Source organism: Triticum dicoccoides, chromosome 2A (assembly GCF_002162155.2).
Source record: "Triticum dicoccoides isolate Atlit2015 ecotype Zavitan chromosome 2A, WEW_v2.0, whole genome shotgun sequence".
Lineage (NCBI taxonomy): Eukaryota > Viridiplantae > Streptophyta > Magnoliopsida > Poales > Poaceae > Triticum > Triticum dicoccoides.
In genome coordinates this window covers 532,124,095-532,151,788 of record NC_041382.1, presented here as the reverse complement: position 1 = coordinate 532,151,788, position 27,694 = coordinate 532,124,095, and the positions used below count along the sequence as shown (strand labels likewise).

Below are 27,694 nucleotides of genomic sequence, written 5' to 3'. Positions count from 1 at the left end.
TTTTTTGAGCTAACAGTGTTAAATGGTGCTTGAAATGACAATACTACCCTTGGCACTAGTATATCACCAAAATTTTCATTCTATTTTCCCCGATGCCTCTGCTAGTTTTAGAACGCTAAAAGAAATCATCGAAGGGCTGCACATGTACGTGCAAAAGCTAGCTGCTTCATTGATTTTGCTGCGGAATAGTGCATGCACGTCTAGCCGTATGTGACACACGTAAATGTGAAAAGCTAGCTTGCTGGATCGATCAACTCCGCTCTTTCGGTGAAACGAACGCAAACACGACGTGCTGCCACTGGCTCCAGCGGGTGCGGCACAGTCTGCTAACTCCAACTTGCATACGGATTACAGAACACTTCTCGTCGTCGTGCCCACGTACCACCAGAGCCTGGCCTATCAGCCTATCAGGTAAGTTTAGGAAAAATAGTTTTAGCACAACCTTTTGGCCACATCGACTCATGTTCCCACCTTTAAATATGACACGGAAATATAGGGGCAGATTGGCTAGATGTTTGAGGGCAAAATTGTCATTTCATACATCACTTAACACTGTTAGCTCAAATATTGTACATAAGTGTTATATTGGGAACAAAATTTAGAGTTGATGTCATAGAGGGAAGAAATATTTTTTCAGTGTTAAATAGCGCATCCAATTTTAAGACAGTGTTAAATAAGAAATTCTCTCTATATATATTGACGCGCATCGGCGTATGGCCAAACATCATATCTCGCACCTGGTTTCCCGGCGGGCGTTTCTTTCCCCTTTTGCTGCTCAGTCTGCATGGCGATCCTAGAGTCCAACATCGACTTCTCTACGCTGCTCGACGGGAACGACTCCGGCGAGAACCAGCCGCCCAATCCATCAGATATGTCCGGCAGCTTCGTGTTCCTCCCCAGCCGGGCGGTGGCGCACATGATGCGACGATGGAATTACCAGGAAGGCTCGGGTCTCGGCGCGCAGGGGCAAGGGATCGTCGTGCCTATACAAGCCGTCGTGCGGGTGCGGCGGCGTCCAAAGGCCGGCCTCGGCTACCGTGAGAAACCATACGACAATGGTCTCCACGTGCCGCCGGAGCCGCCCGTGGAGGAGGAGTGCCGTGAGTGGGAGAATATTGCACGTGCTACGCGGCTCGAAACGGAGTGCTGCGAGACCATCCTCGCGCTCCTGCATGACATGAGGCTTCAAGGGGACGACAGCGTGGGGACGACGGATGCGCTCAAGGCCGTGGCCGAGTCCAAGAAGGGGCTCCATGGGAAGCGCATGCTGGGGACGTGGAAAGCCAGGCTGCCTTCTTCCGCCGCGCGCTACATAATCGAGCAGGTGATCACGCCGAGGATGGTCGTCGACGTGCGAGAGTGGAAGCCATCATGGGATCCGGACTGTCACAACTGGCTACGCCCGTTCATTCCCCTCATCGGCCACTTACCAGAGAGCCTCTACGGTACCGTGGAGAGCAAGATCAGGAACGGCGACTACGAGGTCGTGTCGCCATGGAAGGAATACCTTAGCCCGGTGCAGTGGGACACCTTCAGCAAGCGTCACATCCTGCCAATGCTAACACGGTTAGTACGGGAGATGAAGATCACGCCGCCGAAGCAAAACCGACCCTTCGTTCCGGATGGTGATGTTGTGGGCACCTCTCCTGCGCGCTCAAGACGTGGTGTCGATCCTAGAAGCCGAACAGTTCTTTGACAAATGGGAAGGCGCGCTGCGACACTGGCTGCAAGCCTCGAAGCCCTCGTTGGGGGAGGCCACCGCATGGTGCACCGGCTGGAAGACGCTCTTCACGCCAGAGCTGCTCGCCGATGAAACTGTGCTCGCGCATCTTGATGCTGGCCTTGATATGGTCGATCCTGCAATGCAAGACCTCGACAGTCTTTTTAGTAAATTGTAGTCCGCATCTACTGCAATTTTTGTCTTGTAGGGCAATTTCTGTTGTAATGATGTACTGTAGTCACTTGTTATCTTCCAAAATAATCTCATGGAACAATCTGTAGTATTCAGGTTGATATTGTAGCTGTGTAGTATCTATGATCTCAAGTAACTATACGTTTCATCAGAGACATTGGAGATTAAGAAATGTTCCTTTTCTTGGGAGTCCCAAGGAATATATTTTTAGGCGAGTCCCAAGAAATTAACTGGAATAACTTGTTTGTTTAATTTGCAGGAGACATAATCACAAATGACATCGTGTATTGTAGTGTGTCAGAGTGATAATGACAGGAACATGTTATCATCCTGCAGGAAATAAGATACACCGGCATGCTTGGAAAAATGTAACGAGAAAAATGTATCATCCAGACAACCGCTACATTATGTTGATAACACTTGAACAAATTTGTTTTCTAACAGCTTCAGATTTCGGAACAGATCTCCAAAAAAATGCAATGATGCCGCGTGAAAATATCATAGTCAATTCTTCAATAGTAGCCTACAGATCAAGCTCTCGACAAAACATAAAGAAGCAGCTAGAACATTAAGCCATCTTAATCTCCACAAAAAGCACAAATGGGCCCTATATATTGTGGAGTGATTATGAAGTGTGGTTCTTTCTTTTCATCTTGCATAGCAGTCACTAGAGCTCATTTTAATTTGCAATGCGTGCATTAACTGCTGGAGGGAGGTAGATTGCAGTTGCAATAGGTGTACCATATGAGCTGTTTATGACAATGATGAGGATGTAACATTTTGCAGGTCAATACCAAGTCGAGTTGGCTGTAAAAAAAATACTGGCTTATATTAGAAAAGGTTTCACCTTGTTCATAGCTCAAGTGAATATTGTATATAGCAGATCAGTTATCCTTGTCACATGTAAATCTCCCTTTGTCACTTTTGCTTGCAAACTATTGTAAAAGTGCTAAGGTTATGTGTGTTAGCTTGGAACATGAGAGATGTCTGATATAAATTCAACAAATTAGTAACCAACTGAACAAACATGAACTAACAAATAAATAAAAAAGGGCAGCCCGGTGCATGTAGCTCCCGCTTGCGCAGGGTGCGGGGAAGGGTCCGACCACTTCGGGTCTATTGTACGCAGCCTTTCCCTACATTTCTGTAAGAGTTGTTTCCAGGGCTTGAACCCGTGACCTCATGGTCACAAGGCAGCAACTTTAGCACTGCGCCAAGGCTCCCCTTCAACTAACAAATAAATAAGGACAGGAAAAATAAAAGATGGCAGAAAGATGCTTCCATCACACATAAACAGGTTGGATTGGAATGCATAATTGCAAATCTACCATCATACCATGATGTGCTTTTCATATGTACAATATGCTGAATACCACACAACTACAATAGACAAGTTCCTTGATATTCTGCAGCAAAACCAAATTTCAGTAGTCACTCCAGAAAACACATAATGTATTTACAAAAATGTAGCTGAATATACAAAGCAAAAACTGAAGGAAAACCTGTGAACAGCAGAAAACAGATCACTTCGGGTTATGTACCAAGTCAATACAGTTAGTTACTTGACTCCAGATCCTGGGAGCGTGACTTGCTTGCAATTCAGGGACATCACGGGTTGGATATTTAGCATTTAGCTGTTGAAGCTCCACCAAGAATCGCTAATCTGAACATTGACTCTATACTATATTTAGTACGCAATCCATTCATGTCCTTGAATAAAGTTCTCTACTGAGTAGAATGTGACATGCTGTTCTGATGTCCGACTGCTCCACCCGACCCTTGATGTCTGATTTGCACCAGGGCCTCGACTATCAAACTCCCCATAATACAGTGTCTTGAGTGCAAAATCCCCTCGCCAAGCAAACCAACCCTCCGGCCTGACAACCTTGCCTAAATAACAGCTGACAAATAGTGTCCTTGCATACTCCTTCCATGGACGCCCCAAGTAGAGCCGGTACGATTGCGGCTTTGCCTGGAACAACACAACGAAATCTTTGCTACCATCCACTGTGCAATTTTGAAACACAAACCCTGTGGTCTGCCCTGGATCAATCCTCCCATTTGCTGCCACCACATTGCGTGCGCTCTTCCCGGAACCCTCTGCCCGCGGCACCGTCTCAATCACACATTCCTCAAACATAGCTGCGGCATTCCCAAATACAAAATCCACAGTTCCAGTAATATGGCATCGGCGATACAATTGCCGCATTGTGCGAGCATACAAGGTGTCCTGATGCCCTCGGAACTCCACATTCTCCAGCACCGACCGGTCGCTGTCTGACCGGAACGCAACCGCCTGGTGAGCTCCTGCCCCAGCAGTGTTCTCAAATGTGATATCCCTCGCCCGGAAGCCATCGCCGACGACAGCCACCGTCGCGGTGTCATAAGTGCCGAGCCCTTCGATCCCCACGCTCCGTGAGGCAGTGATCACGGTAGCCCCCATTCCCTCGCCCACCAGCAAAACGTTGGTCTTCTCGAACGGAACTACGACGTTTTCCTTGTATATACCTGCAGAGACGGTGATGAGGAAGTGCCCGGCAGTGTAATTCGGCGCGGCATTGACGGCGTCTTGCACGTTGGAGAAGTCGCACGCCGGATTGGACTTGCAGACGGTGGCGGCCGGACGGACCCTCGCCGGAAATGCTGCGACCGTGGAGTAGAAGGAGGCGGGTTTGGGGTATGCGGTTAGCGTCTGCGGGGTGAGGGAGTTGAGGAAGCGGGAGGTGAGCGAGTGGGAGGGGAAGGCGGGGAGGGACAGGAGGTGGGAGCAGTCGTACTGGCACTGGAGCGAGGCGGAGGCGAGGTGGAGCGCGGCCGGCAGGTCGCCGGACTCGAGCGCGGGGAGCGCGGCGCGGAGGCGGTGGAGCGAGAGGGAGAGGTGGTCGGCGCACGGGTGCGCGTAGGAGGCGGGGGACGGGTGCGCGGCGATGGCCGCGCGGAGGAGGGAGGCGGGGGCCGCGGGTCCCCCCGGCGGCGCGGTGGGCAGGAGGACGAGCAGAGCGAGGAGCGCGAGGGCGGCCGCCGCCGCGGCGACGGGGAGGAGGCGGCGGCGGCGGGGGTGGGCCCGCGGCATTTGGGAAAGAGACACAGAGAGAGAGAGAGAGGAGATCCCGATGCGCACTAGATTGCGTTCGTCTTTGTTTTCAGTATCTCTATCTCTTCTCTTCTCTATCTCTGTCTCTGCTACTAATAAACAATCAAACAAGAACTTTCTTACGTGCACCTTATAAACGTACATAGATTCACTACTACCGCACGATTAGACCCGATAAACTTAATCTAACGGTTAGCCTTAACCTAATCTGTTTCATGGTGTGCACTTTGCAATTTGCAACGACTGACCGTACTCCACCGCGGAGGAATGTGAAACTCCACGCCCGCAGCCCCTACAATTACGGAAGGCACGTAGAAACAGGAAACTGATCGCAAACGGATCCCTTCACCCTCAATCACGACGATTCCCTGTCATCACCGCGTCAGACGCCCCCAAGACAACGAATCCTCCCTCGCTGCACGACAGCACGGTGTCGTTCCTGGACAGTGAACTCGCCGCCACGGGAGGTGCTCAGGTGATGAGGTGTGGAGAGGCGACCAGAACGAGGAAGGAAAAGGGATGGTGGAAAGAGGGATGGCCACAACAATCTATCATGGATGGATCACTAATCCGCGCCGCGCGCTTCATCGGATCAGCAGAGAGGTTAAGGAGCCATGGGGAACCTCTACGATCCAACGCGAACATAACCAGGAGAAAAGCAAGAATAAATCATCGGAGAAGATGAGAGCGGAGGAGGAGATGGCGGGCGATCCCGAAGAAGAGGAACTGGAAGAAGTTGGGAAGAAGATGGTGGTGCTGCAATGGCTGGATCGTGGACCTGGTGGTGCCCGAGGCGGAGACGAGCCAGTGCGGCGTCCAATTAGAGCACATGATCATCAGGTATGAGTACGACACCTATGCCCCAGCCCGCGGAAGCAGCGGCTAGCGCTACCCCCGTGTCCACCTCTGTGTCGACTCTGCTGCCCTCCCCCTGATCCTCCACTGCTCCAGGCATACCCACGCCGACCCGGGATGGGCCGCCGCCGGCCCGGCCTGGACCACGCCATGCTCCTTGACCTCCAAGGATCTCGGCAATGGGGGCCTGCTTGACCACGCGTGCAACACCGTCGCCGCCATGGTGGACAGGAAGTCGCCCGATGAGATCCGTGCCATGTTCGGCATCAGGCCCGCCTGCGGCTCCGCTACTCGACCGGACCCAAAGGTAGAGAAAGCGCTGCTGGCTCTCCACTTCGTCCGCTACCACGGCGTGGCGTCTCCGCGTACGACCCCAAGCTCCGTCGGTTCGTGGCCACCCGTTACTGTCGCAACTCACACCGGCATCACAGGATAAACAGTGTAAGTCCTCCCCACACAAACTAAATAGGGAGGAGAACAAGTAGGCGACGTGACGGCGGTGATTGTGACTGCAACGACGTCGCAGGTGAGTCCCGCCAGCCCCTGAATCCTTCTTCCTCTCTTCCCCTTCTCCATGCCGAACACCTGTACACCCGCCTGCAGTAACTCCTCTATTCTTCACATGTTCAGTTGCTCCTTTACTCACGACTCTTTCTTTGTGTTTTTCATTGTATGTCTACTAAGTACAGTAGGTGTACTGAGTACTGTTCTATCCTTTTACTGTTTTCTTCAGCCATCTTTTGTTCTATATACTTCGTTAGTAAATGCCCTAATATTTCTTGTCTAGCCAGCATGTATTTCGTACTACAGTGAGTTGATGTGAAATCCTGCAATATTTTGTAATGATCATCTAATTAATTTTGAGTGGCATTTACTTGCAGGTTTTTAAAGGAACTTTTGGTAAGAAATACACAACCGTGTCATTCAGTGCTGGACCTCTGTTATTGGCAAGAAATACACTAATGTGTAGCTCACTGCTGAGGTAACATCAAATTCATCTAATACTTGTTCTCGCGTGTAGAAGTAAAATGCTCTTTCAGAATTCAGTTATTAGTGTCAGTTGATATTCTTCAGTTTAACAAACTACGATTGATTGCTCTTTATGCTAATCTGCAGAAGTTTAGAACCATATGTATTCTGAACATTGGCAAGTCCGCTTACATAAATTCTTCTATTTTTCCATTGCAATGAGAGAGAAAATATATACATACAGTGCCAATGGAGAACTTGGACCAATTGATAATATATCCATCTTGGGCACTATACATCTATTTCATATCAATGTTTGCTACTGACGTTGTGATAGTTAACGTTTCATACTTCATATATTTTTCTTCTTCAGACAAATCGAAACCATCTATCATATTATTCACCTTCTTGCAAATTTCAGTTATTTCTTTTTTAGAAAAGCTACTTTCTGTCTTTGAGTGCCGGTAAATCTAATTGAATTTTTTAAATCCACTTACGTCTTTCTAACACCGCAGATGTTTTTTTAAGCTATCCGGTATATGACATTTCTTGGTCGTTCATATTTCAAACTCCAGTTTTTAACTTCATATTGAATCAATTATTGTAAGTCAAAGCTAAAAGTGTGTATTGGTATATTTGATTCCCAAATTAGGTTTCTCACCGCCGTAAGCTCATAATCTATGCATGTGAATTCTCATATAGGGTTCTAATATTTGTCAAGACGTGCGTTGCACGTGCACACTTACTAGTAACTCCTAGGTTGTGTTTTCTAAAGGAAGCGGGGTGGTGTGATTCCATGTTTTCCCCGTTCGAAGGCGTATTTCTCGGGAGGCGTTTTTGGGACGGCATACCTTTAACCAACCGATAACTCTGATAAGCAACCACCACTTCGCTTCAGTGGTGCTCTGCCGCTCTCGCTCTGTTTTGATCCTTGTGCGTGCGTGCTGGGTTAAAAGATGGATTTGGTCTCTGGGAGAGTGATTCAGGGGTGCTCGCCTTCCTGGAGAGGCATCAAAACGCCGAGATTTCCTCTCCTGCTTGGTTCTTGGGCTGCCGCCGGCAGCAGCGCGTTTCCTGGATGCTCGTGCGCGCTAGCTGTTTGTAGAAATGCCTCAGCGGTGGTGCCCTTTGCCAAGAAGAAGAGGAAGGGGTACAGTGTGGAGCCGCCTGATGGAGAGGAAGAGAAAGATGATGTTCCTGATGTGATAGGGGGTGAGGTCGAGGATGTTGATGTCGAGGAGGAGGAGGTCGGCGAGGAGGACGCCGGCGATGACGGTAACGGTTTTCTGTATTCTGGTGAAGTTTCATTGCTTTCTTTTCCTTGTGAGCTTTGGGTTCAACTTCAGTCTACTGTTGCCTGTGGAAGGATGGAGGAATTCTGCATTTTCGCTCCATTTCTTCCATCACTGTACGTACTATGAAGCATTTGGGGATCCAAATATTCATATACTTGTAGTGTCTGCTGAATGCGAGTTATAAGGTACTATAACATGCACCGTCAGGAACAGGCCTCTGCAGTAGATTGTATGTGCGTGGGAGTATAGCAGTGTGTATCTTCGGCAATTTGCACTTGTCACTCTAATTCAGGCCAAGTGGAACAATAGTTGTGAACAGATGGCATTCATCACTTGCGTAGCCAATTTATTAATTGAACTTCATAGTTTAATTGGGTGCTTGAAATACACTTCATGAGTGCAGTGCAGTGATGTTTGATGTGAGATCAGCTCCCAGTTATGGAATAAGATCCCCAATTCCTCGGTTGGATAGTTTATCATTTCAACTAGAAGATATTTTTCAGTTTGGGCTGTAAGCAAATTAGAGATAAGATATATGATTTGTTACTTGATTGGATTTTTTGGCCTCTATATAAAGAGGACCCTCCATGAAAAGTTAATCTAGCAAGAATTAGAAAATCAATTCTTCTATCTGGCGCATGGGGCTAGAGCCCTCCCCTTATCTCTCGCCTAAAACCCACAGTTGATGTCCTACCCGTCTAAAAAGACGAGTGCAGTGATAAACCTGGGTTGCGCGGTTGTTCCCATTATGTAAGTTGAATCTATGTAGGACATGTCCAATCTTTGAACAAAAAAAGCACTCCAGTGTATTTTTGTATTTTCCTCAACTATTAGTATTAACATTTTTTATCCGCCGACTAACCAAATAATATGTTGTATACTGGTATCAATAAAACAATTATGTCCCCGAAACCTTGCAGATATAGTGGATGACGATGACAGCGACAATGATGATGACTATGATTTCGAAGATGAATTTGAGAGTGATGATGAACAAGACCTTTATGTATGGTTTCTTTTTTCCATTGAAACTACAACTTACGCCATTAACCATTGACCACGGATGTGCATTGATATATTGGAGGTTGGAGATGGAGGTGCTGGTGGTGGAGTGTCACTTGCTGGTACATGGTGGGGCAAGGAAGCTTTGGCTTTGGCCGAGGAGGTTTCAGCTTCTTTCGATGGCGACTTGAAGATTTATGCTTTCAAGGCAACTGCAAATTTAGAAATCAGAGTTCGCATCGAGAAGATGTCCACTAGGTATATATCAATATTAGTACAGGCATATGCTGAACTTCTAGAATTTGTCTTGTTTATGTGAGTTTGTTGAAGCCTCGAGTGGTTGGGATTAGTGGATCGATAAAGTGATTATTAATAGATTTTAACCGTCTGTTTCAAGGGTGAGTAACTTTAAATTTTCCAATATTCTGGGAATATGAAGGCAAGCACACAGCTGATACTGGTAGATGACATAATTTTCATGTAAATTATCTTTTTCATTAGAAGGCCATTGACATTCTTGGGAAATAAAAACATAAACATGGATTAAGATTATATCTCCCTCGCAAAAAACGTATGGTACTTACATTTGAAAGCATAGAACATAGTATGTATTAGTTGCTGATATCATTAGTGTCAAAGTTGTCTTTTTGTAACCTTCTTTCTATTTTCGGTCATTTGTCTTAGATTTCTCATTAAGCATCTGTTACTAGGTATGGTTCTCCGACTATTGATGACATTGAAGCATACACGATTGCGTACCGTGCAAAGTTGGATGATGCAGAGTCAGCAGGCAGGATACCAAAGAACGTATCCTTGGAGGTACTCTCCCTCTATAACCATATCAAGAACTAGCTAAAGCCTTATCTGGATACTCTGGCACAAACTGATAGCATCAATTAAAAAAATCTCTATGTGATGCTTAGCACTAAGGCATACTTCCGCTAATCACTTTGAAGGTGTCATCCCCCGGTGTGGAGAGAGTCATCCGTGTCCCGGGCGACCTTGAACGTTTCAAAGAACGGTCGATGTATGTCAGATACGTTATGACAAGCGAGGATGCAGCCACGACCCAGGAAGGCGACGGCGTGTTCAGGCTCATTTCCTACGACGTGGACCTGTGTGAGTGCACCTGGGGCATAGCCGATGTGAAGATAAACCGGCAGCAGACCGGAAAGGGCAGGCCTCTGAGCAAGAAGCAGAGAGAATGGCGTCTGCAGACGCCGTTCGAGTCGCTGAAGTTGGTCAGGGTGTACTCAGAATGTTGAGCAGCTTCTTTGACTAAATCATTGTGTCCATCTGAGGTAATTTGTAGAGAACCTCGTCCAGTTTTGCTGAACTACCACTGATAGTCAGTCCAGTGTGTGCACAGTAGCTAGATTGTTGCACCATTTGTTCATATCCGGTGGTGAGATGAGTTCTTCTTCTACTTAACAGATAACACCTGAACTGTCCTCAAGTTTTGCTCTCTTGTTTGACATGCTCTTACACAGTTATATGGCAGCATTCCCTGCATGTATTTACTTGATTGATCCATTAGTTCTTTCATTTGGCCCTGATATGCAATCCACTTGTCGAATTAGTAATCTCTTGTCAACGAGAATGGATTACGTGTTCGACCGAATGTGCTGCCGAGTAGGAAAGTTGATCCAGTACATCCACTAGACCAGCTAGTATAAATAAGCAGCGACTTTGTAAACATGACCAGAGGAATGTTGATCAAGCGCATGCATGTCATGCATAAGCATCTCTGATGCAATTGGTTATTGTTGTGCCGCTCGTGTGTATGCTTGCGTGCTAGTTGGACATTTGAACAAACCAACTAAGGTGAGAATTTGAGATAGAAGGATATCATATCCTCCGTAAAAGTAGCTCAAAATTGTGCATTTGCTTCATGTCCCATTACAGATTTGGTGTTTCGCATTATTGAACCTACGGTTGTATGAAAAAAGACTGTGCAACTTCTTTTGAGGGAAAAAGATTGTGCAACTTCAGGTCAACTAATTTGAGATAGAAAGATATCCTATCCTCTGTAAAAGCAACTAAAAAATGTCCCATCTTAACTGTTACAGATTTGCTATTTCACATTTCAGATTGTGCAACTTGTTTATTTTCTTTTGCGGGAAAAAGATTGTGCAATTTCAGGTCAACAAATTTGACACTATATGCCAAGTAGCACACCTTAAAAACCTAAAATTGCACATGATGTAGCAAATACAAAAAATATCCAGCTGGATATCCAGACAAAACAACCTCATTGTTACATAGTACGTCTAGCTTTGAATTAGTTTCAGCTTGTAGATATGTTGCACTGTCTTTTGTATTTGGTAGAAACTGAGTGGTGGGAGCTCAGCCAATCAACTAGGCACATATATATGCACGTCAACTTTGTATTCAAGGATATGTGCCGCATGAGTCCATTATTGCTTGCTGCCTTCCTGACGATTAAAGAAGTTAGCATACATACAGTATTTGTTATGATGTCGAACAAGATGATAATTAAATCTCAAGTGCATGCCCCAACAAAATTAGTTAATGTGGCAGATCGTCGATCTAATATCTAACCGGCGACCCCTCAAAAAAAATTATCTAACCGGCGTTCGAAGTGCAAGCTCATGACCGGCGAGTTGCTTCTACGGTTGTGCCACACAGACTGCACATGCCATTAGACCAAGCAAGCACGAATACACGCGATTCCACACTCTGAGTTGCTTGTACTTACGCCACAGAAGCTAGCCATATCCAAGTGGTGAAATACGAGTAGTAACTAACAGGTGCATGCTGCCTCAAGAAAAAGCTAATTAACAGTTGCTTGTGCTGCCAACAAACTACACACGGAAACGGAGATATTGGACCAAGCAGGGACAGTCGTGTGATTTCACACCTCACAATCATGCATGGATTGAGCATACTGCATGCACTGCTCTTGCTACTTCTTGATCGTATGTATATATAGCCCGCCACCCCCAGCCCGCAGTATGTAGTCTCAGTGAGATAAACATTGCTATGCAGACTGCAGAGCCACCGCCAAGCTAGCAAAAATGTCTCCACCACCATATTCAAGGTACGGTCCGCACTCACCACCACCCCCTACGCCGCCGCCGCCGCCGCCATCGCCGAATCCCCCTTACCAGTCACCACCACCTCCTACACCGTACCCCACTTATCTGCCACCACCACCTCCTACGCCGCCACCACCGTCGCCGTATCCCCCTTATCTGCCACCACCACCTTCTTACCCACCATCGACTGGTCCCGCTCTGCCGCCAACCCCATATCCCGATGCCCCAACACCTTATTATGGTCCACTTCCGCCACGGACGTCGTCTCCCGGCCCGGATGTCCCAGCCCCGCCGCCGACGCCGTACACCGGCGTCCCATATGTTCCAACGCCTGATTATTATGATCCTTCCGGCTCCAACACTGTCTATACGCCGTCGCCACCAACGGCGGGGGGTAGTGGACAAATCCTCGTGATAGTGCTGGTCCCCATCGCCGGGCTGGTCCTCCTTGGGCTGCTGGCGGGTCTCTTCCTGCTCGCGCGGCGGAGGCGGATGAGGAGGGAGGAACCGGCCGGGTGCCCGGTGGAGGAGGAGGAGGTTCCTGAGTACGTGAGCGTGCAGGAGCAGGCTGTGGTGGTCGACGAGGTCGTCGTCAGGCACACACACGAACGAGACGATGGCAAGTGCTAGACACCGTGCCCCGGCCTGACGGCCTGACCTGTCACGTACCTACTCGTGTGTTTGTTGCCATGCTTGGTGACTCTGTTAGTGCGGTGTGTGATTGGTGGGACTGTTTACGTACATCACTTGTTGCTTGAAACGTACTAGTGTACTAGCATGCGTGGAAAATGCTGGCTTGTTTAAGTGTGTTCATGTAATAATCGTCGTGCTCTTCCATGCATGATCGTCCTTGTGGTACTGTATTTGGATGCATGCTATGAATATCTGCATTTTTTCCTTCACGAAATATATATACAGGCATGTACTTAATGATTACCATTGGACGAGCAGAGGCTGAAGTAGAGGCCGGGATCGCTCGGCCGTTCAAGGTCATGGAAGAACAACCATTTGGGGGAAGTAGGCGGGCTGTTTAACGACGTTAGAGAGGACACATGGGCATAAGTCAGTGGTGGGATGTGGCGTTGGTGGTGGATCTTGTAACCCAGAGTAGATAGCAATGGATAGTTCGACAGCTGGGGAGCGGTCTCGTCGAGCAATTGAGATGAGGGGGTAAAGGTCTAGGCCTTATTCGGTTTGAAGGATTTTTGTAGGAAAAATATAGAAACAAGGATTCCAAAGGAAAATTTTCTATATATGCATTCGGTTTGTAGGAAATGCATACAGGAATTTCGTAGGAATACTACTCATTTCTTGTGTTTTCGGACAAAACTACACATCCACTCAAAGCTCATTTACGCGTAGGAACGAAGCAAATCAATTTCTTAGGATGACAAGTGTCATTCTATCAAATTCCTATACTATTTCTAATTCCTACGTTTTGATTTCATGCAAACCGAATGAACCCTAAGGGTTCATCTTAAATCTGGGCAAACGTCGGGCCGGGCCGGGTTTCGGGCCGGGCTTGTAAAAGCCCGACCTTCATTTCTCAAGCCCGAGCCTGGCCCGAAGCCCGAAATACTCCATATTTTCAAGCCCGAGCCCGGCCCGAAGTCAAGCCCGAAGCCCGAAAGCCCGGTCCGAATGCTATTTTCTAGTACGTGCACATGCAAGCCCGGCCCGAAATACGGGAAAATTGAAGCCCGAGCCTGGCCCGAACTATCTTTCAGGCTGCAAAACAAAGCCCGAACCCGGCCCAAATGTCAAGCCCGGCCCGGCCCGGCCCGAGTTTTTCGGGCCGGGCTCGGGCCGGGTCGTCGGGCCGGGCTGCCCATGCCCGGGTTTAGTTCATCTCTTGGGTCTTATCGTTGCAATACGAGTGATTTTTGGATTGTCATGCAAAACTTTCAGTTAGCCCATACAAACTTTCTATGTTGATGGAAAAGACTTCATATTTTTAACATATACTTTTTCTGTGATACCACTAATTTCTATTTTACACAAGTTTTTTTACTTGATAATATTGACTTTGTTTACGTAGAAAAAAACACTTTCCAATAACCAACTGATTCAGCAGAGTCGCTAGCAACCAAAATTAAAACAAATCCGCATGTGCTCCTTCCAAACAGTGGATGACACACCCTCAAGATAACCAAACTGCGCTAAAGAGTGTGCGACAGAGTTACATACACGGCGACAGAACAAAAACTCATGCCTATCAAACTCGAGTATGTGGTTGCTTCTAGCCTCGCGATACAGGGCCCTAGTTTCGCCTGTCAGAATTTTCAAAGTTTAGGATCTGCATGACTGAGGGCGAATCAGACTCCAACGTGACCCCAGATGTTCAAACTTTTTCAGTAAACCCTAGAAACACCTCCTCCCCAAGAAAAGCATAGGGTTCCTTTGCCTCCCGCCGGCGCCGTCCGCAGTCCACCTCGTCTCTGGTGGCCTTAGAGCCATGGCACCGCGGTGGATCCCGACCCTTGCCGTCGGGAGGGCTCCGTTTTTAGATGTTTTTTCAACTTTTTTAGGGTTTGTGTTCTGCTCAGAAAGACGAGACGGCAGCGGCTCCCTGAAGATGCAATAAGATTCTCCCCGCCTAGTCCCCTTTTCGGTGGTGTGTCTAGCATCGTTAGTGGGCATGTAGAGGTGTGTCTCCGGCGGATCTATCCTTGGTGGATTTGCTTGGAGCTGGTCGTATTTCGTCTACGTTTGTGTTTCTTCAGGTTGGATCCTTCTGATCTACGCCACTCTTCATATTATGATACTCAAAAAAGGCACGTTCTACGCTAGGTAAAAAAAGTGTTGAGCAGTTGACCGCTCCCTGTTCACCAGCTGGTCGTTGACCATTGACTTTACTAAAAAAGTACATGAAAAAGAAAATTGTTCATGCATTTGAAAAATTGTTTGTGATTTCATGGATTTGAAAAAAAATCACGGGTTTTGAAAAAAGAGGTTCATGAATTTTAAAAGAACTCACAAATTTGGAAAAAGTTCATAAATTTTGAAAAAAAATTCACAAAAATTGGAAAAAGTTCACCTATATTAAAACAGTTCATCAAATTTGAAAAAAAGATGATTTTCAAAAAAAATCGTGAATTTGGGAAAAAACATAAATTTATATAAAAAAAAGAAATTTCTAAAAAAGTTCATAGGTATTGAAAAGAAGTTCATAAATTTTGTAAAAAAATCATCTCTCTGGAAAAAAAGTTCATCAAATTTATAAAAGAAAATCATCGCTCTTGAAAAACTTTCACACATTTTAAAAAGACAAAATAAGCAGGACGAACAAAAAAGAAAACATAGAATACCCATGTGGAAACGCAGAAAAAAACGAACCAAACAAAATATGAGCCAACACAAGGGGGTGTGCGCCCTGTACGGGATGGCCTTTTAGCGGCGCTTAAGGCGCCGAATAGGCTTTGGCACTCAGATGCTGAAATGCGGGTGTTTCCTATTTAGTGCTGTAAGCGCCTGTTAAAGGCTATTTTACTACCAGGCGCACCCGCCTTTGTCCTGGGTATGGCCCATTTATAAATTTGTTTCATTCATTCAAACATCAAAAAATGGCGTACCTGGATTCGACCTCCCGGTTAACTACTAACCACGTTATCAGGTCGGACACCACATGTTACGTGTTTACCTACCCATTTTTCTTCTTTTGTTGTGCCTTAACCTTTAGAAGCTTCCGATCATTTTTTTTAGTTTTCTGGACTTTTTATATTTTTTCTACTTTCTTTTTCTTTCCTTTCTGTTTTCTTTCCCTTTTTCCATTCCTTTAATTTTTTTAAATTTGTTAAAATTTTAAAATCTGGGTACTTTCTTAAAATTTATAAAACTTTTTTTCTCAAATCCGTGAACTATTTTTCAAATTTTGTGAACTTTTTTTAAATGGATAAAATTTCTTTCAAACTAAATGAAAAAAAATCAAAGTCGGTGAACTATTTATCAAATTCGTGAATTTTTCACAAAATTGATGAACATTTTTCATTATTGATGAACTATTTTTCAAACTTGTAAACTTTTTTCATTATCGATGTATTTTTTCAGTATTGATGAACTTTTTTCAAATTGATGGACTTTTTTTAATTTTCATGAGCTTTTTTTCAAATATGATGAACTCTTTAAAATCAATGAACATTTCTTCAAAGTTGATGGTTTTTTTGAATTCATGAACTTTCTTTTATACATGAACTTCTTTCGATTTCTTGAACCTTTTTTAAAAGACAAACTTTTTTTGCATGGTCATGAACTTTTTTTTAAAATCTAAGAGCTTTCACATGTTGTTCGCATTTTCGGGCCGTGCCGTGCCGGGCCGGGCCGGCCCGTTTGGCCAGGTATGCCTGGCACCCACTCAGAGGACGCGGAGAGCTCCGACCGGGGCGGCCGGCAACGGCGCATCTGGATCTGGATCGGAGCCAGCGGACGGCAGCGGGCGCGAGGCGCGCGACGGTGCTACGGGGCAGGATGCGAGGGGGGCGACGACAGATGGCTTGAATGGTGGAGGTGGCAGCGGCGGGGTATGCGCGAGCGTCGCGAGAGCGGGTGCCATGGTCACTCACTGACGGAGAACCACGAAACTTTCAGCCTGAGCACCGATCCCCTTTTCTCTACCTCCGGCGCCCAAGTTCGCTGCCGCCTCCGCCGTCTTCGCGCGCCGCCGGCCACCTACTCGAGCTCCTCTCCCGATCCTCCGGCGGTCTGGTCAAACCAGCCACTTACTTTCCCTCTCCCTTGGGTTTGTCCCTTCTGACATCTTATTAAACAGTGACGGGTTGACTGAGATCTGAATGCGGCGATCGGCTGATCACTGGAGCAATCTGCTTCTTCGAGATGATTGCTTTGGCTCTTGAGTTTCATTTCTTGCTCAAGGATTGGTTTTGAAAGGTAAGATCTTGAATTTCTGTTACAAGGATATGAATTTGTTGAACATTGTCTATGTTTTTAACCATCCTAACAACATGTTGTGCATTCATTATCAGCCTGCAAGTTTGCAACACTTCCCAAGGAATCACTGTATTTTTGGTGGATCAACCTCATCAAGTTTGCCTCATGGCAGCCATACTGGGTTCTCTTGTTGGATCATGTGCCAAAAAATTGCAAGAAGTTATTACAGAAGAGGCTGTTCTGATTCTAGGGGTAAAAGAAGACCTCAGAGAACTGCATCGGATAATGATCCAAATACGATGCTTCCTTAATGATGCTGAGGCAAGGAGGACAGAAGAGACATCAGTTAACAATTGGCTTGGGGAGCTAAGAGATGCTATGTATTATGCTGATGATATTATTGACCTGGCAAGATCTGAAGGAGGTAAGCGCTACTAGCGGAACGTCCTTCATCATCAGGAAAGCCAACTAAATGTAGTGGTATTTCGTTTTCCACCTGCATTCCTGTTGTTCAGAAGCGTCATAAGATTGCTGTTCAAATACGAGACTTCAATGCCGATCTTGAGATTGAGAAGATTTCAAAGTCGGGTGAAAGATTTTTAAAGCTTCAGAATATGCAACCTAAAGCAGAAGTTCGGACTCTGAAGCATATGGGAACTAGTCACCTTGTGGAGCCTAATCTTGTGGGAAAGCACACTTTACGTGTCATCAGGGATTTGCACAACTGGGAGGATTGGTCCTTTATTGAAGATGCAGCAGGAGCAGCAGCCATAGAAGAGTGTGGGGATATATATGCCGAGATGCGAAAAGGGGAAGCCCTGTCTCCAAGGTTGCATCTGCTGCCCCGGTTGAAGAAGATGGAACTTGGGGGCTGCCCCAAGCTGAGGGCTCTCCCACGACAGCTTGGACGACAACATGCCACCAGCTTGAAAGAGCTCCATTTAAGAGGAGCAAGTTGCTTGAAGGTGGAGGAGGACCTCCAGTTCCTCTCTGAGAAACTTCTGATTGTAGGTTGTGACTTGTGAGGGCCTGGAAAGAGTATCGAACCTTCCTCAAGTGAGAGAGTTACGGCTACATGATTCTCCAAACCTGAGGCGTGTTGAGGGGTTGGGTAGTTTGCAACAGCTGTGGTTGACCAAGAATATGTGTGACATCCCTTTGCTTTGGGTGTCGGGGCTTCAAGAGCAGCACCGCGAGCTTCACGGCGAAGACATGGATGTCTGCACGTGGTGTAAAGGCTGAGACAAACCCAGTGAGATGGCAACAGAGACACGGTATGAAGCTTGAATAGTGGTTACATTTTTAATTTTCTATTTGGTATTAGCTATCTGCTCTGAGATCTGCACTTCACATTTGAGACTTGTGTGCTTTCCATCATGTATTTCCGTTAGTGTGGTGCAGTCAATCCAGGTCAATGTAGAGAACGTTCTTCAACTTCTATACTGATATTGATCGACAGCGTTTCTATGCAGTTGCTCCATCACTTGCTTACTGCTTTCCTCCTTAAAGCAAGCCACTCGCTGCTGCTATTTTGCACCTCACAGTAGTGACACAGTGTTAATGTCCTAACAAATAACCATTCCCGGCTTATGTTGACCGCATACATATCCTCAAATAACTTACTACTAGCTTCAAATAGTTGCATCTGTTTTTCTTTTTTCACATTTAACCACCTGCCCATTGCAATTGACAGGAATACACCCCTTTCAGTAAGAATGGCAAAATGCCCTGGCAGAAGCACAACAAAGCGACATGTGTCCCTTTCCGCCAATGCTCATGGTGGAAAGCACTTTCCGCCATACCTTATGGCGGAATGTACACGTGTCATCTGACCAGAAGTCATGAGTGACAAGAAGAAGTCAGCAAAGAAATGGCAAGAGAAGCTAGATAAGCAGTCAGAGAAATCAGAATAAATGAAAAGAAAGAGAGAAGCTGCATTTGTTCCACCAAAGGTCTGATTATTTTTTCGTGTGCATCTATTTATTAGTGGGCTTCTCTTTCTCTTGTAGAGTTATTAAATATTTTTCTCTTGTTATTTGTTTCAGGAAAACACTGTTGGTCTATCTGAATCTGCCAATGACAACAATGAGATTGCTGATATGACAAAATCCTTAAAGGTATACGTTGCTGTTATTGTTTCGCACCTTACATATTTTGTTCATGCCTGTTCTTTTCAACTTGCTTTGGAGTATGTTCTGTGTTATCTTAGGGAGAGTGTGTTCCGTTGTTTCACTGTAATAGTATCACATCATTAGCCAAGTAATTGCAACATGTCAGTAACTTGGATGATAGTCTTAATTGTTTTAGTTGGTTGATTGAACTACTGTCATCCGGTTATACAACTAAACAGCTGTACCTAGCCGGTTATATTGAATTTGAGCATTTTTTGGGGGGAACCTTGAATTCCTGTCCTCGCAATCCTGGGTCCGCCACTGCCAGCTGCTCCAAAATGCAGGTGATCACCTCTGTCATCGTTGCTTTCCGCCCTTCCCGGAAGTTCCAGACCTCATTCATGATGCGCCGCTCGTCAGGACTATACTCGTTGAGCTCTCTCAGTGCATCCTTCACTGCATTGCAGACGCTGTCGCCATAATCCAACCGCAGCTTGCTTAGTCTTGGATCATTGTCATCTATAACCTCCTGCAATTGTCCAAAAACACCCTAGTGATTATTCACACAAAATTCAGAGAATGTAAGGGCATGAATGCTGTAGGGAAATTGGATAGACACCTTATCTTCTTCATCGACCTGAATATTAGTAAACGGACGCCATGATGGCTTCTGTATTTCCTCCTGCCAATACGAGACCAACCTTGCAGCTTTGCCCTCTGGATCATTGTCCCTGTATTTCAAATTGCATGCGGCGCGAAAAGGATTCTCATCAAGTTGGCCCATCTTTTTGATTCTAACAACGGCGCCCCCACTAATCGGCATGTTCTCAAAGCCCTGCACATTTGCACATTATCATCATCTTTCAATGAGGAAAACATCTAGCAACAATGTAACTCCTCCCAATGAGGGAAACAGAGCAACTATAATTTTTAAAAACTTTCGGCTTTTACTTTTACCTGAATCAACTCTTGGCGATTCTCTTGGAGCTCTTTGCTGTTAGCCTGCTCTCTTTTGAAGAGGTCTAGCAATGGAACTTTCATCCTTTTCCCTTCCTCATCCACAATATTTCTCACATACGTCATTACTGCATAAAGACGTTGATGGTCTTCCTCTGGGACCTTCTCCCCTGCTTGTAGTTTCATGTTCAGCTGCCGTGCGATGAGCACTAGGGCTTTATCCCTTTGCTCCAGTTGCCTCTCAAGTTGAATTATCTTGGCATGAATAGCCTCCATCTCTTGCTACAAGGCGAGTTCTAGCATGGTCAGCTACTTTGATGGAGCTACTAAGAATATGATGCAGATGAGCTTATCGATTGTCCTATCAAAGAGAAGAAGAAACCTTGTGGTTTTCATGCAGCATGAGAGCATGATCAGCCACCTTGCATTCTCCATCTCCCAGTTCCGATGTGTTGATCTCCAAAGCACCCTGTGTATGTGTAGGAGAGTTCCGGTAAGACCATAAAAAGGATATGAACCGGGTCATATTGCATGGAGAGCTCAGTCTGTTATTTATGAATGTAGCGCTAATCTAGCTAAAAGAGCCAGTATTTGTCTAGAGTTTCCACTGAAATCATCTTAAACTGAAGCTTCCTAATACAAATTTAGGGGGAATACTGCCTGAGTAGCATCTGGATTGAATTAGGGACTGATGCTGAAGCTAATTCTAGCATTTAAATTGGGAGTACAGATAGATGATCTGAATTCGACATTGTTTTAACTCCCACCTACATGTTTTGGCTTGTAAAAACAGAATTAGGCATTCGACATACCACGCTCTTTTCAGCGTGCATTTGACATTGCCATTGCCATCCATAATTTCTTTTTGATAACTGCGGACATCAGTGTTCATTTCCAAAATGATACTCTAATGTTCAGGTGAAATTCAGCAGTCTGAAAACTGAAAGTTTAACATGTTGTAGAGTTCAGGTAAGAAATGCAGGACCCTACCTTCTCCATCTCATGCAGCACAGGCAGCTTGTTCTCTCCACCTGTCATGTCCAGTGTGTTGACCTCCAAAGCACCATGTGTGGGACCATTATCCTAATAAGACAATAAAAACAATACAAGACTATGTCAAGATCGCGAAAGCAAATAAACCGGGTCATACTGCGAGGGGAGGTGGCTTTGTTGGATAGTATTGTTAAGGAGTATTAATGTACCAAAAATCTAGCTGAAAAGAACAAACATTGGTGTGAATATTTAGTATTTCCACTCAAACTAGCTGCAGCATACTCCCTCATTCAGGCAGTGGACAAACAAACAAACAAACAAATCTTCAGTGTTGAGTAGGTCCGAGCATCAAACCTTTTTAGATGAACTATGGTGGCCTGTAAACAGGGCAGGTGCTCTCTGTTACTGTTTCTCTGAGCATATGCTGAATTGCGGTCCATGGTCAATACAATATTAATTTGGCATACAGTTCCAATTTTTGGCTGAAAAAAAATGCATTTCAAGCCTAGCCGGATTTGGAAATTCCACGTACTATACGCAACTGTTTTTTGTAACGGCCGATATCGGTGTTCTTTTGCAAAACGACACTATGAAGTTGAGGTGAAAATTCAACACCCTGAAAACTGAAAGCAAACTGACACTGATGCTAATTCTGTAGATGATTTGAATTTATAGTGTTTTTGCCCCTAGCTGCATATGTACACCGTGTTGTGTTGGTTGTAGGCTGCATTTTGATAACTATCAGTTCAATGAAAAAATTTGACATGCCGCTGTAATTTTTTGGCTATAAGCAATTCAGGGTTAATTTATAAAAATGTATTTCACGCCCTTTTCAGCCAGACTTGAGCATTCGACATTGCTATCTGTAACCCCATTTATTTTGATAACAGCTGATGTCGGTGTTCATTTGCAAAACGACACTCTGAAGACGTGAAAATTCAACACTCTGAAAACTGAAAGTAAAATGAAAATTCAACACTCTGAAAACTGAAAGTAAACTGATACTGATGCTAGTTCTAGATGATTTGAATTTATACTGTATTTGGTTGCTTCATTTCAGTGTCTCTCTGGACATATATGATGTCGATGGTCACTTCAGTAACAAAATTCTGCACTCAGCTGTAAATTTTGGGTATAAATTAACTTGCACAGGCCTCCATCTGAGGCCTCACATCCGACATTAGCATCCTTAACTTTTTGTTAGGTACTCATAGTCTGATGCTGGTGTCAATTTGTAAAAAGATACTGTAGAGCTGAGTTGAAAGGTTCAGCACTCTGAAAGTAAGACAGCATTCTGGAGTTCAGACAAAAGATGGCATGAGCCTACCTTCTCCAGCTCCTGCAATTCTGCAATCTTGTCCATCTTCCACTCGAGCTCTTTGGTCGTGGCGTCCAGTAACGCCCTGAGCCTCTGATTCTGCTCCTCCGGATCCTCACAGTTCAACTCTGGTATGATCTCCTCAGATATGATCCTCAGCTCTGGCAGGTAACAACCCAACAAGATTAACATTTTCCTAAATAATCAGATCATTATCGAGCTCACAGCACGACCAATCCATGGATTCTTACCGGCGAGCTCGTCGTTGAGGCAGCTAATGTCCTGCTCCGCCGCCCGCACCGCCGTGGCCGCCTCCTCGCACCTAGCCTCCAGGAGCCTCGCCCTCGCGTCGTACTCGTCGGCGATGGCGTCCTCGGCCCTCTTCACCACGGCGGCCAGGAAACTCCCCGCGGCGTCATCCCCGCGCAGGCCCATGAGCTGGTGGTGGAGCTCGGGCGGCACCGCTTCCTGGGCTGGCGCAGCGGTCGTGACGGCGGCCGGGTGCTGCTGGGTGTCGGAGGCCAGGGCACTCTCGGTGGCGAGGTGGTGGTGCGCGTCGGAGGCCAGGGCGCTCTCGGCAGCGAGGTGGTGGCGCGCGTCGGATGCCAGGGCGCTCTCGGCGGCGGGGTGGTGCTGCGCATCGGAGGCCAGGGCGCTCTCGGCGGTGGGGTGGCGCTGCGCGCCGGAGGCGATGGCGTCGAGGACCTCGCCGGCGTCGGCGTTGGCGTCGTCCATGGGCACGTTGTCGTCGCTTGACATGCAAATGCAGAGAGTGGGTTTGCGTTGGGTAGGATGGATTTGCACTTTCTGTAGTACTACAGCATACAGTACTAGTTCAGTCGATGGTTTATTAAATTCAGCGCATTTCTTTTGCAAAGCTTTCTTCATCAGTTTTCTTTTGCAAGCTTTCTTTATCATACCATCTTCATGCACAAATATCTTCTCTAGAACTATTTTAAGCACTGTTATTGTTCAGGGAGATATTATGCTTGACGAGTGTTGTCAGCATGAGGTGAGTGTTGGATAATGAGCAACTAACTTTCACAGGGGACTGTTGTTTTCTGCTCATGCTCCAAAATATCCATTGGGGGTAAGATTTACATGAGGTTCTCTACTTCTCTTTGTGCACACATTCCTTTCAATTTATTGTCAGCTTGTTTCATGTTAGGACACAAATGCCCTATTGGTTTTGAGATATGCATGGGTGCCTCCTCCTGGATCGCAGTTTGCAAACCTAGCTAATTTTAAGTATAAATGTAAATGTTAGGATTGCTGACTTACAGTTCATGATGTTTTTATTGCTTGCTATTCTTCAACACTCAGCTGCAGGTTTGTCCAATGGTACCATGGCAGTATGGCTCCAATGAAAGTTCTCTGAATGATGCATTCTCGTAGCATGGACATGTTACTGAAGGTAATCTATATGTTTTCACCCTATTTGGATCCATGGTTTGTGTTGATTAGAGGTTGCTCTCTGACTGATGGATCTGTGGTACAGTGAAAGTAATATGACATCATCTTCTCTCACCATCGATCGTTTAAATATTTTCGTTGCCAGTTTTCTATCATACGGTTTTGCAAATAATTTATAAAATCTCATGCTGCCTGACTATTTGAACTGGCTCTTCTATCTATGGTTAAATATATATTGTACTTCATTCTACAATCTGTGGCACTGGAACTCGAATGTTCAATTATAATATAATATACTTCCATTTGTGTTTCATAAATATTTACATTATCTTATTACTCTTTCCTCAAGATAGGCGGGCGCAGCAACGCGCGCCTTGATGTTCTAGTTTTCCTTTAAAAAAGGACATGAACCAGGTCATATTGCGTGGAGAGCTCGATCTGTTATTTATGAATGTAGTGATAATCTAGCTAAAAGAGCCCATATTTGTCTAGAGTTTCCACTGAAATCATCTTAAGCTGACACTTCCTAATACTAATTTAGGGAGGAATACTGCCTGAGTAGCATCTTAAGCTGATACTGAAGCTAATTCAAGCATTAAAATTGGGAGTACAGATAGATGATCTGAATTCGACATTGTTAACCGTCGCCATAAGCATCTGTACATAAAAGCAAATATACACATTAAGTGATATAAAAGAATACAAAATAACACAGAGAAATCTCATGTGTATTTTGAAATATAAGATTACAAAGAACTAGTGGTATTTTGAAATATCAGCGCAGCTCATGAAGTGACTTGATAACTTGAAATAGTATAATAACTATACAGTACAACAATAGGCTTCTATTCTCCTTGGCTAACCAACATTATTCAAAGTCATAAAAGGGAAAACACCAGAGCTGAAAATCTACAACAGAAAAGTCAAATCGAAGTGGGCAAATAACATTTCCAAGCAACAGGCTCTAGAAGTAGAGCTCTGACTCATACTCAACATCTGGATTTTATGAAGGCTGGCACGAGTTCCATGCATGTTCAGTTACCATCTGATAACCATTCAGCAAAGCAGGGAGTGTAAAGACGATACGGTTGCCAGTGGTATCCTATACCGCCGTAGAGAACGTGTACCTTCCGGCTATCCATATCGTACAAGATAAATTTCTCATGTTCCATGTCTACCAAGAACATCAAATCACAGTCCGGATGGATACCGATAACTCTATAGGGCTCATCAAATTTGTGAACATGCATTCCTATCAGTTCTGAAAGATTTACAGTGTGCTTTAGAGTCCAATTTCCACTAGCATCCTCAAGAACCCAAACTGAGAGTAGGAATCCATCATCATTATAGTGATCTATGTCCACAACATGCAAGCATCTCCGAGACTGCCCAATACATTCCCAACCAGGGTATGCCCTCGAGATTTTCCGCCAAGTCTTGCCACCCGTGTCCACCGTGACGATAGAAGAATCTTTAGTGATCAAATGCAGAGTGCCATTCATAAAGAGAGAATTTAAAGCCTGATAGTGGTGCACCCTAGTTTCTTGAGCCCACCCAGTTTGCTTTGGAATCCATGTTCTGGTTTCCGACAAGTATATCTCCACTCCAGTGATCGATTTCACCGGCATTGTCATCATCCAGCACGATGACGAAGACCACGAAGCAGGAGGGATCGGCAGGGTTGAAGCCGAGAAGGATGATGTTCTCCGGGCGCAGCTCCTCGGTGTGAGGCAACACGGTCCAATCCTCGGTAGCCGGATTGCACACAACGTAATCCACGCCCGGGGGAGATGACGTGAAGCACTTGCAGAGGAGGAGGCCGCCGCAGCAATCCATGACTTTGAAGCCATGGGTATAGCCACCGCGGTGCAGGTAAGGGAGGGATGGATCGACCAGGGGCTGCTGGCCTGACCTGCTGGCCGGAAAATTGAGGAAAAGCAGGTGGCAGATGTTTTGAGAAGTGCCACAAAAGAAGCCGGCGAGGGTCTGCGGCGACCGTCTAAGGAGGCCGCGGTCGGAGCAGAGGGTCCGCCATGATGGCGACACGCGGTCTTCTCGCTGGTCCTGTCGTATTCCTGGTAGGAGACTCCTGGAGACGCATCGTTGTCGTCCTCGTTCGACGCGTCCGCCTTCGAGGCCAGGAGGCTCCGCCTCGACGCCGACGCCCGGGCCGGGCACGGCCGTGAGGACGAGGGAACCGCGCACTGGAGCGCCACCCCCGCCACGTCCACCACCGCATCCCTAACTTCGATGGTGTCGTCGTCACTGCCGATTCAGTTCGGTCTCTCTCCGTCTCCCTTTCGCTTATGTCCCATGCAGCCCTCGCCAAAAATATTACAAGCTGGTGCGGCTGCAGTTGTACGCAGTTCCTAAATTTTTCTTTGTAGTGTTTGGTGTTGCTTACCTGGATTGTTTGCAATGCCGATGGGCTTGATGGTGGTAACTATGGCAAGAAAGAGATCATTGGTTAATCTCCAGCAGCGCAGAGTTCCTACTTTTGTGCTCTCCTTTGGTCAATTCGCCATTGTTCTACAGAAGGCTCGGGTTTATCTCTGAGCATTGTTCTGAGATTTCGTTTTTGTTACAGTGTCAATTTTCTTTTGTGAAAATTAAGAGAACTATATGCACTTTGTAAGCATATATGCAATTTGAACTATATGCAATTTGCCATGTGAGTTGATATGGAGTTGAAAGCCAATATATGCATCAATGTCTATTTAATGGCCTAATAACACTGGCATGTTTTGGTAGGATTTTTTCATTTCTATGTCTCAGCTGTGGGCTATTCCCTAGTTGAGGGTGACTATGCATCAGTTGCACAATCATGTGTCTTGTGCTTCTTGTTTGAATCGTATAAAATCTAGAGCTGGCTTCCAAAATTGTTCTGATTACTGTGGCCTATATAATCTAGAGCTAGCTTATAAAACTATTTTGAAAATAGCTTTGGGCCTTCACATGTGGGTGTAATATAGGACACTTAATATTCCTATTTTATTTTTCTGTATATATATACATTGTTTTCGGAATCTATTCGTTTGCTGCTGAACCTATTTTTCTTTACGCTCGTTGCATTTTCCTCCAATTACATCATGTCCAACTGAAAATAAATTGTCACACATTGTGATCCCTTTCATCTGCGATGTTGTTTCAGTGGTTGGGAACAATCTGTGCAAATACCAAGAGCACATGCGGAAGTTCATCTCTAAATCAGGCCAACTTGAAGGTACTATTTTCTTTGGTGACATGAATGATAGTATTACGCTTTTCTGAAATTCATGTCATATTGTTTCACTTTCTTATTGATCATTAGCTGGTTTGCTTGGTTGTTAGGTTCCATCTGATCTGATACAATGCCATATATCTATGTTATCGGTACCTGTAGGTTGTGGTGCAAAAGAACATGGAAAATAGATGGCTGATTTTCAGTAAACTTTTCATGTGTCACCTGAAATTCAAGGAGTTGGGAACTAATATTTGTGTTGTTCTGTGCTGACATCCTCATACGGCCTTAATTCGAAGGTCCTTAGTTGCTTAATTACATCTGCTTATGTGTCTTCATTTTGGTGTCACTGGATTATTATTAGTGCAGTTCAGTAGTAGTCATTCTTGGCACTGCTAAATTCTATTTGAAATGCTGGCATAAGTACTAAAACAAAAGCAACCTTATATAACTTCTTGTGATCATCATATGCCTGTCCGGAGCACTTCAGGGAGGCATGTTGTGGAAGCATCAGGTTGAAGGCTTGTGCTAAGTGGGAGATATGGTGAAAGTAGAAACGGCAATGCTACATTCACGGGCAGGATTTTTTACGGACTTCACGGGGTAGCAAAC

At 45.5% G+C, this 27,694-nt stretch overlaps 3 protein-coding genes, 1 long non-coding RNA gene and 1 pseudogene across 5 annotated transcripts; 3 read left to right on the top strand and 2 right to left on the bottom strand.

Moving 5' to 3' along the window:
- Positions 1–784: 784 nt before the first annotated feature.
- Positions 785–1,898, top strand: LOC119357923 (annotated as a pseudogene).
- A 483-nt stretch (positions 1,899–2,381) lies between these two features.
- LOC119355213 (probable pectinesterase/pectinesterase inhibitor 51) lies at positions 2,382–4,985 on the bottom strand. Of its 2 annotated transcripts, XM_037621993.1 has the most exons (3): positions 3,415–4,985; positions 3,249–3,318; positions 2,382–2,719 (listed from the first exon to the last, which is right to left on the bottom strand). In XM_037621993.1, exon 1 carries the CDS (start codon positions 4,983–4,985, stop codon positions 3,600–3,602), a length of 1,386 nt encoding a protein of 461 aa, XP_037477890.1. In that variant the 3' UTR covers positions 2,382–2,719; positions 3,249–3,318; positions 3,415–3,599. The 2 variants fall into 2 exon arrangements, with proteins under 2 accessions (XP_037477890.1, XP_037477889.1); XM_037621992.1 differs by lacking the exon at positions 2,382–2,719 and having other exon boundaries at positions 2,875–3,318.
- A 2,707-nt stretch (positions 4,986–7,692) lies between these two features.
- Positions 7,693–10,652, top strand: LOC119355212. Its single transcript, XM_037621991.1, has 5 exons — positions 7,693–8,105; positions 9,046–9,131; positions 9,210–9,385; positions 9,838–9,946; positions 10,084–10,652. Exons 1-5 carry the CDS (start codon positions 7,787–7,789, stop codon positions 10,390–10,392), a joined length of 999 nt encoding a protein of 332 aa, XP_037477888.1. The 5' UTR covers positions 7,693–7,786; the 3' UTR covers positions 10,393–10,652.
- Positions 10,653–16,560: 5,908 nt separating this feature from the next.
- LOC119355211 lies at positions 16,561–19,023 on the top strand. Its single transcript, XR_005171513.1, has 3 exons — positions 16,561–17,070; positions 17,166–18,344; positions 18,764–19,023. It is a non-coding gene; the product is annotated as an uncharacterized LOC119355211 (long non-coding RNA).
- Positions 19,024–19,434: 411 nt separating this feature from the next.
- Positions 19,435–22,643, bottom strand: LOC119357922 (factor of DNA methylation 2-like). The gene is made up of 6 exons (XM_037624695.1): positions 22,459–22,643; positions 21,129–21,221; positions 20,521–20,607; positions 20,139–20,420; positions 19,801–20,016; positions 19,435–19,710 (listed from the first exon to the last, which is right to left on the bottom strand). The coding sequence occupies exons 1-6, from the start codon at positions 22,639–22,641 to the stop codon at positions 19,435–19,437; spliced, it is 1,137 nt and encodes a 378-aa protein (XP_037480592.1). The 5' UTR covers positions 22,642–22,643.
- Positions 22,644–27,694: the final 5,051 nt, after the last annotated feature.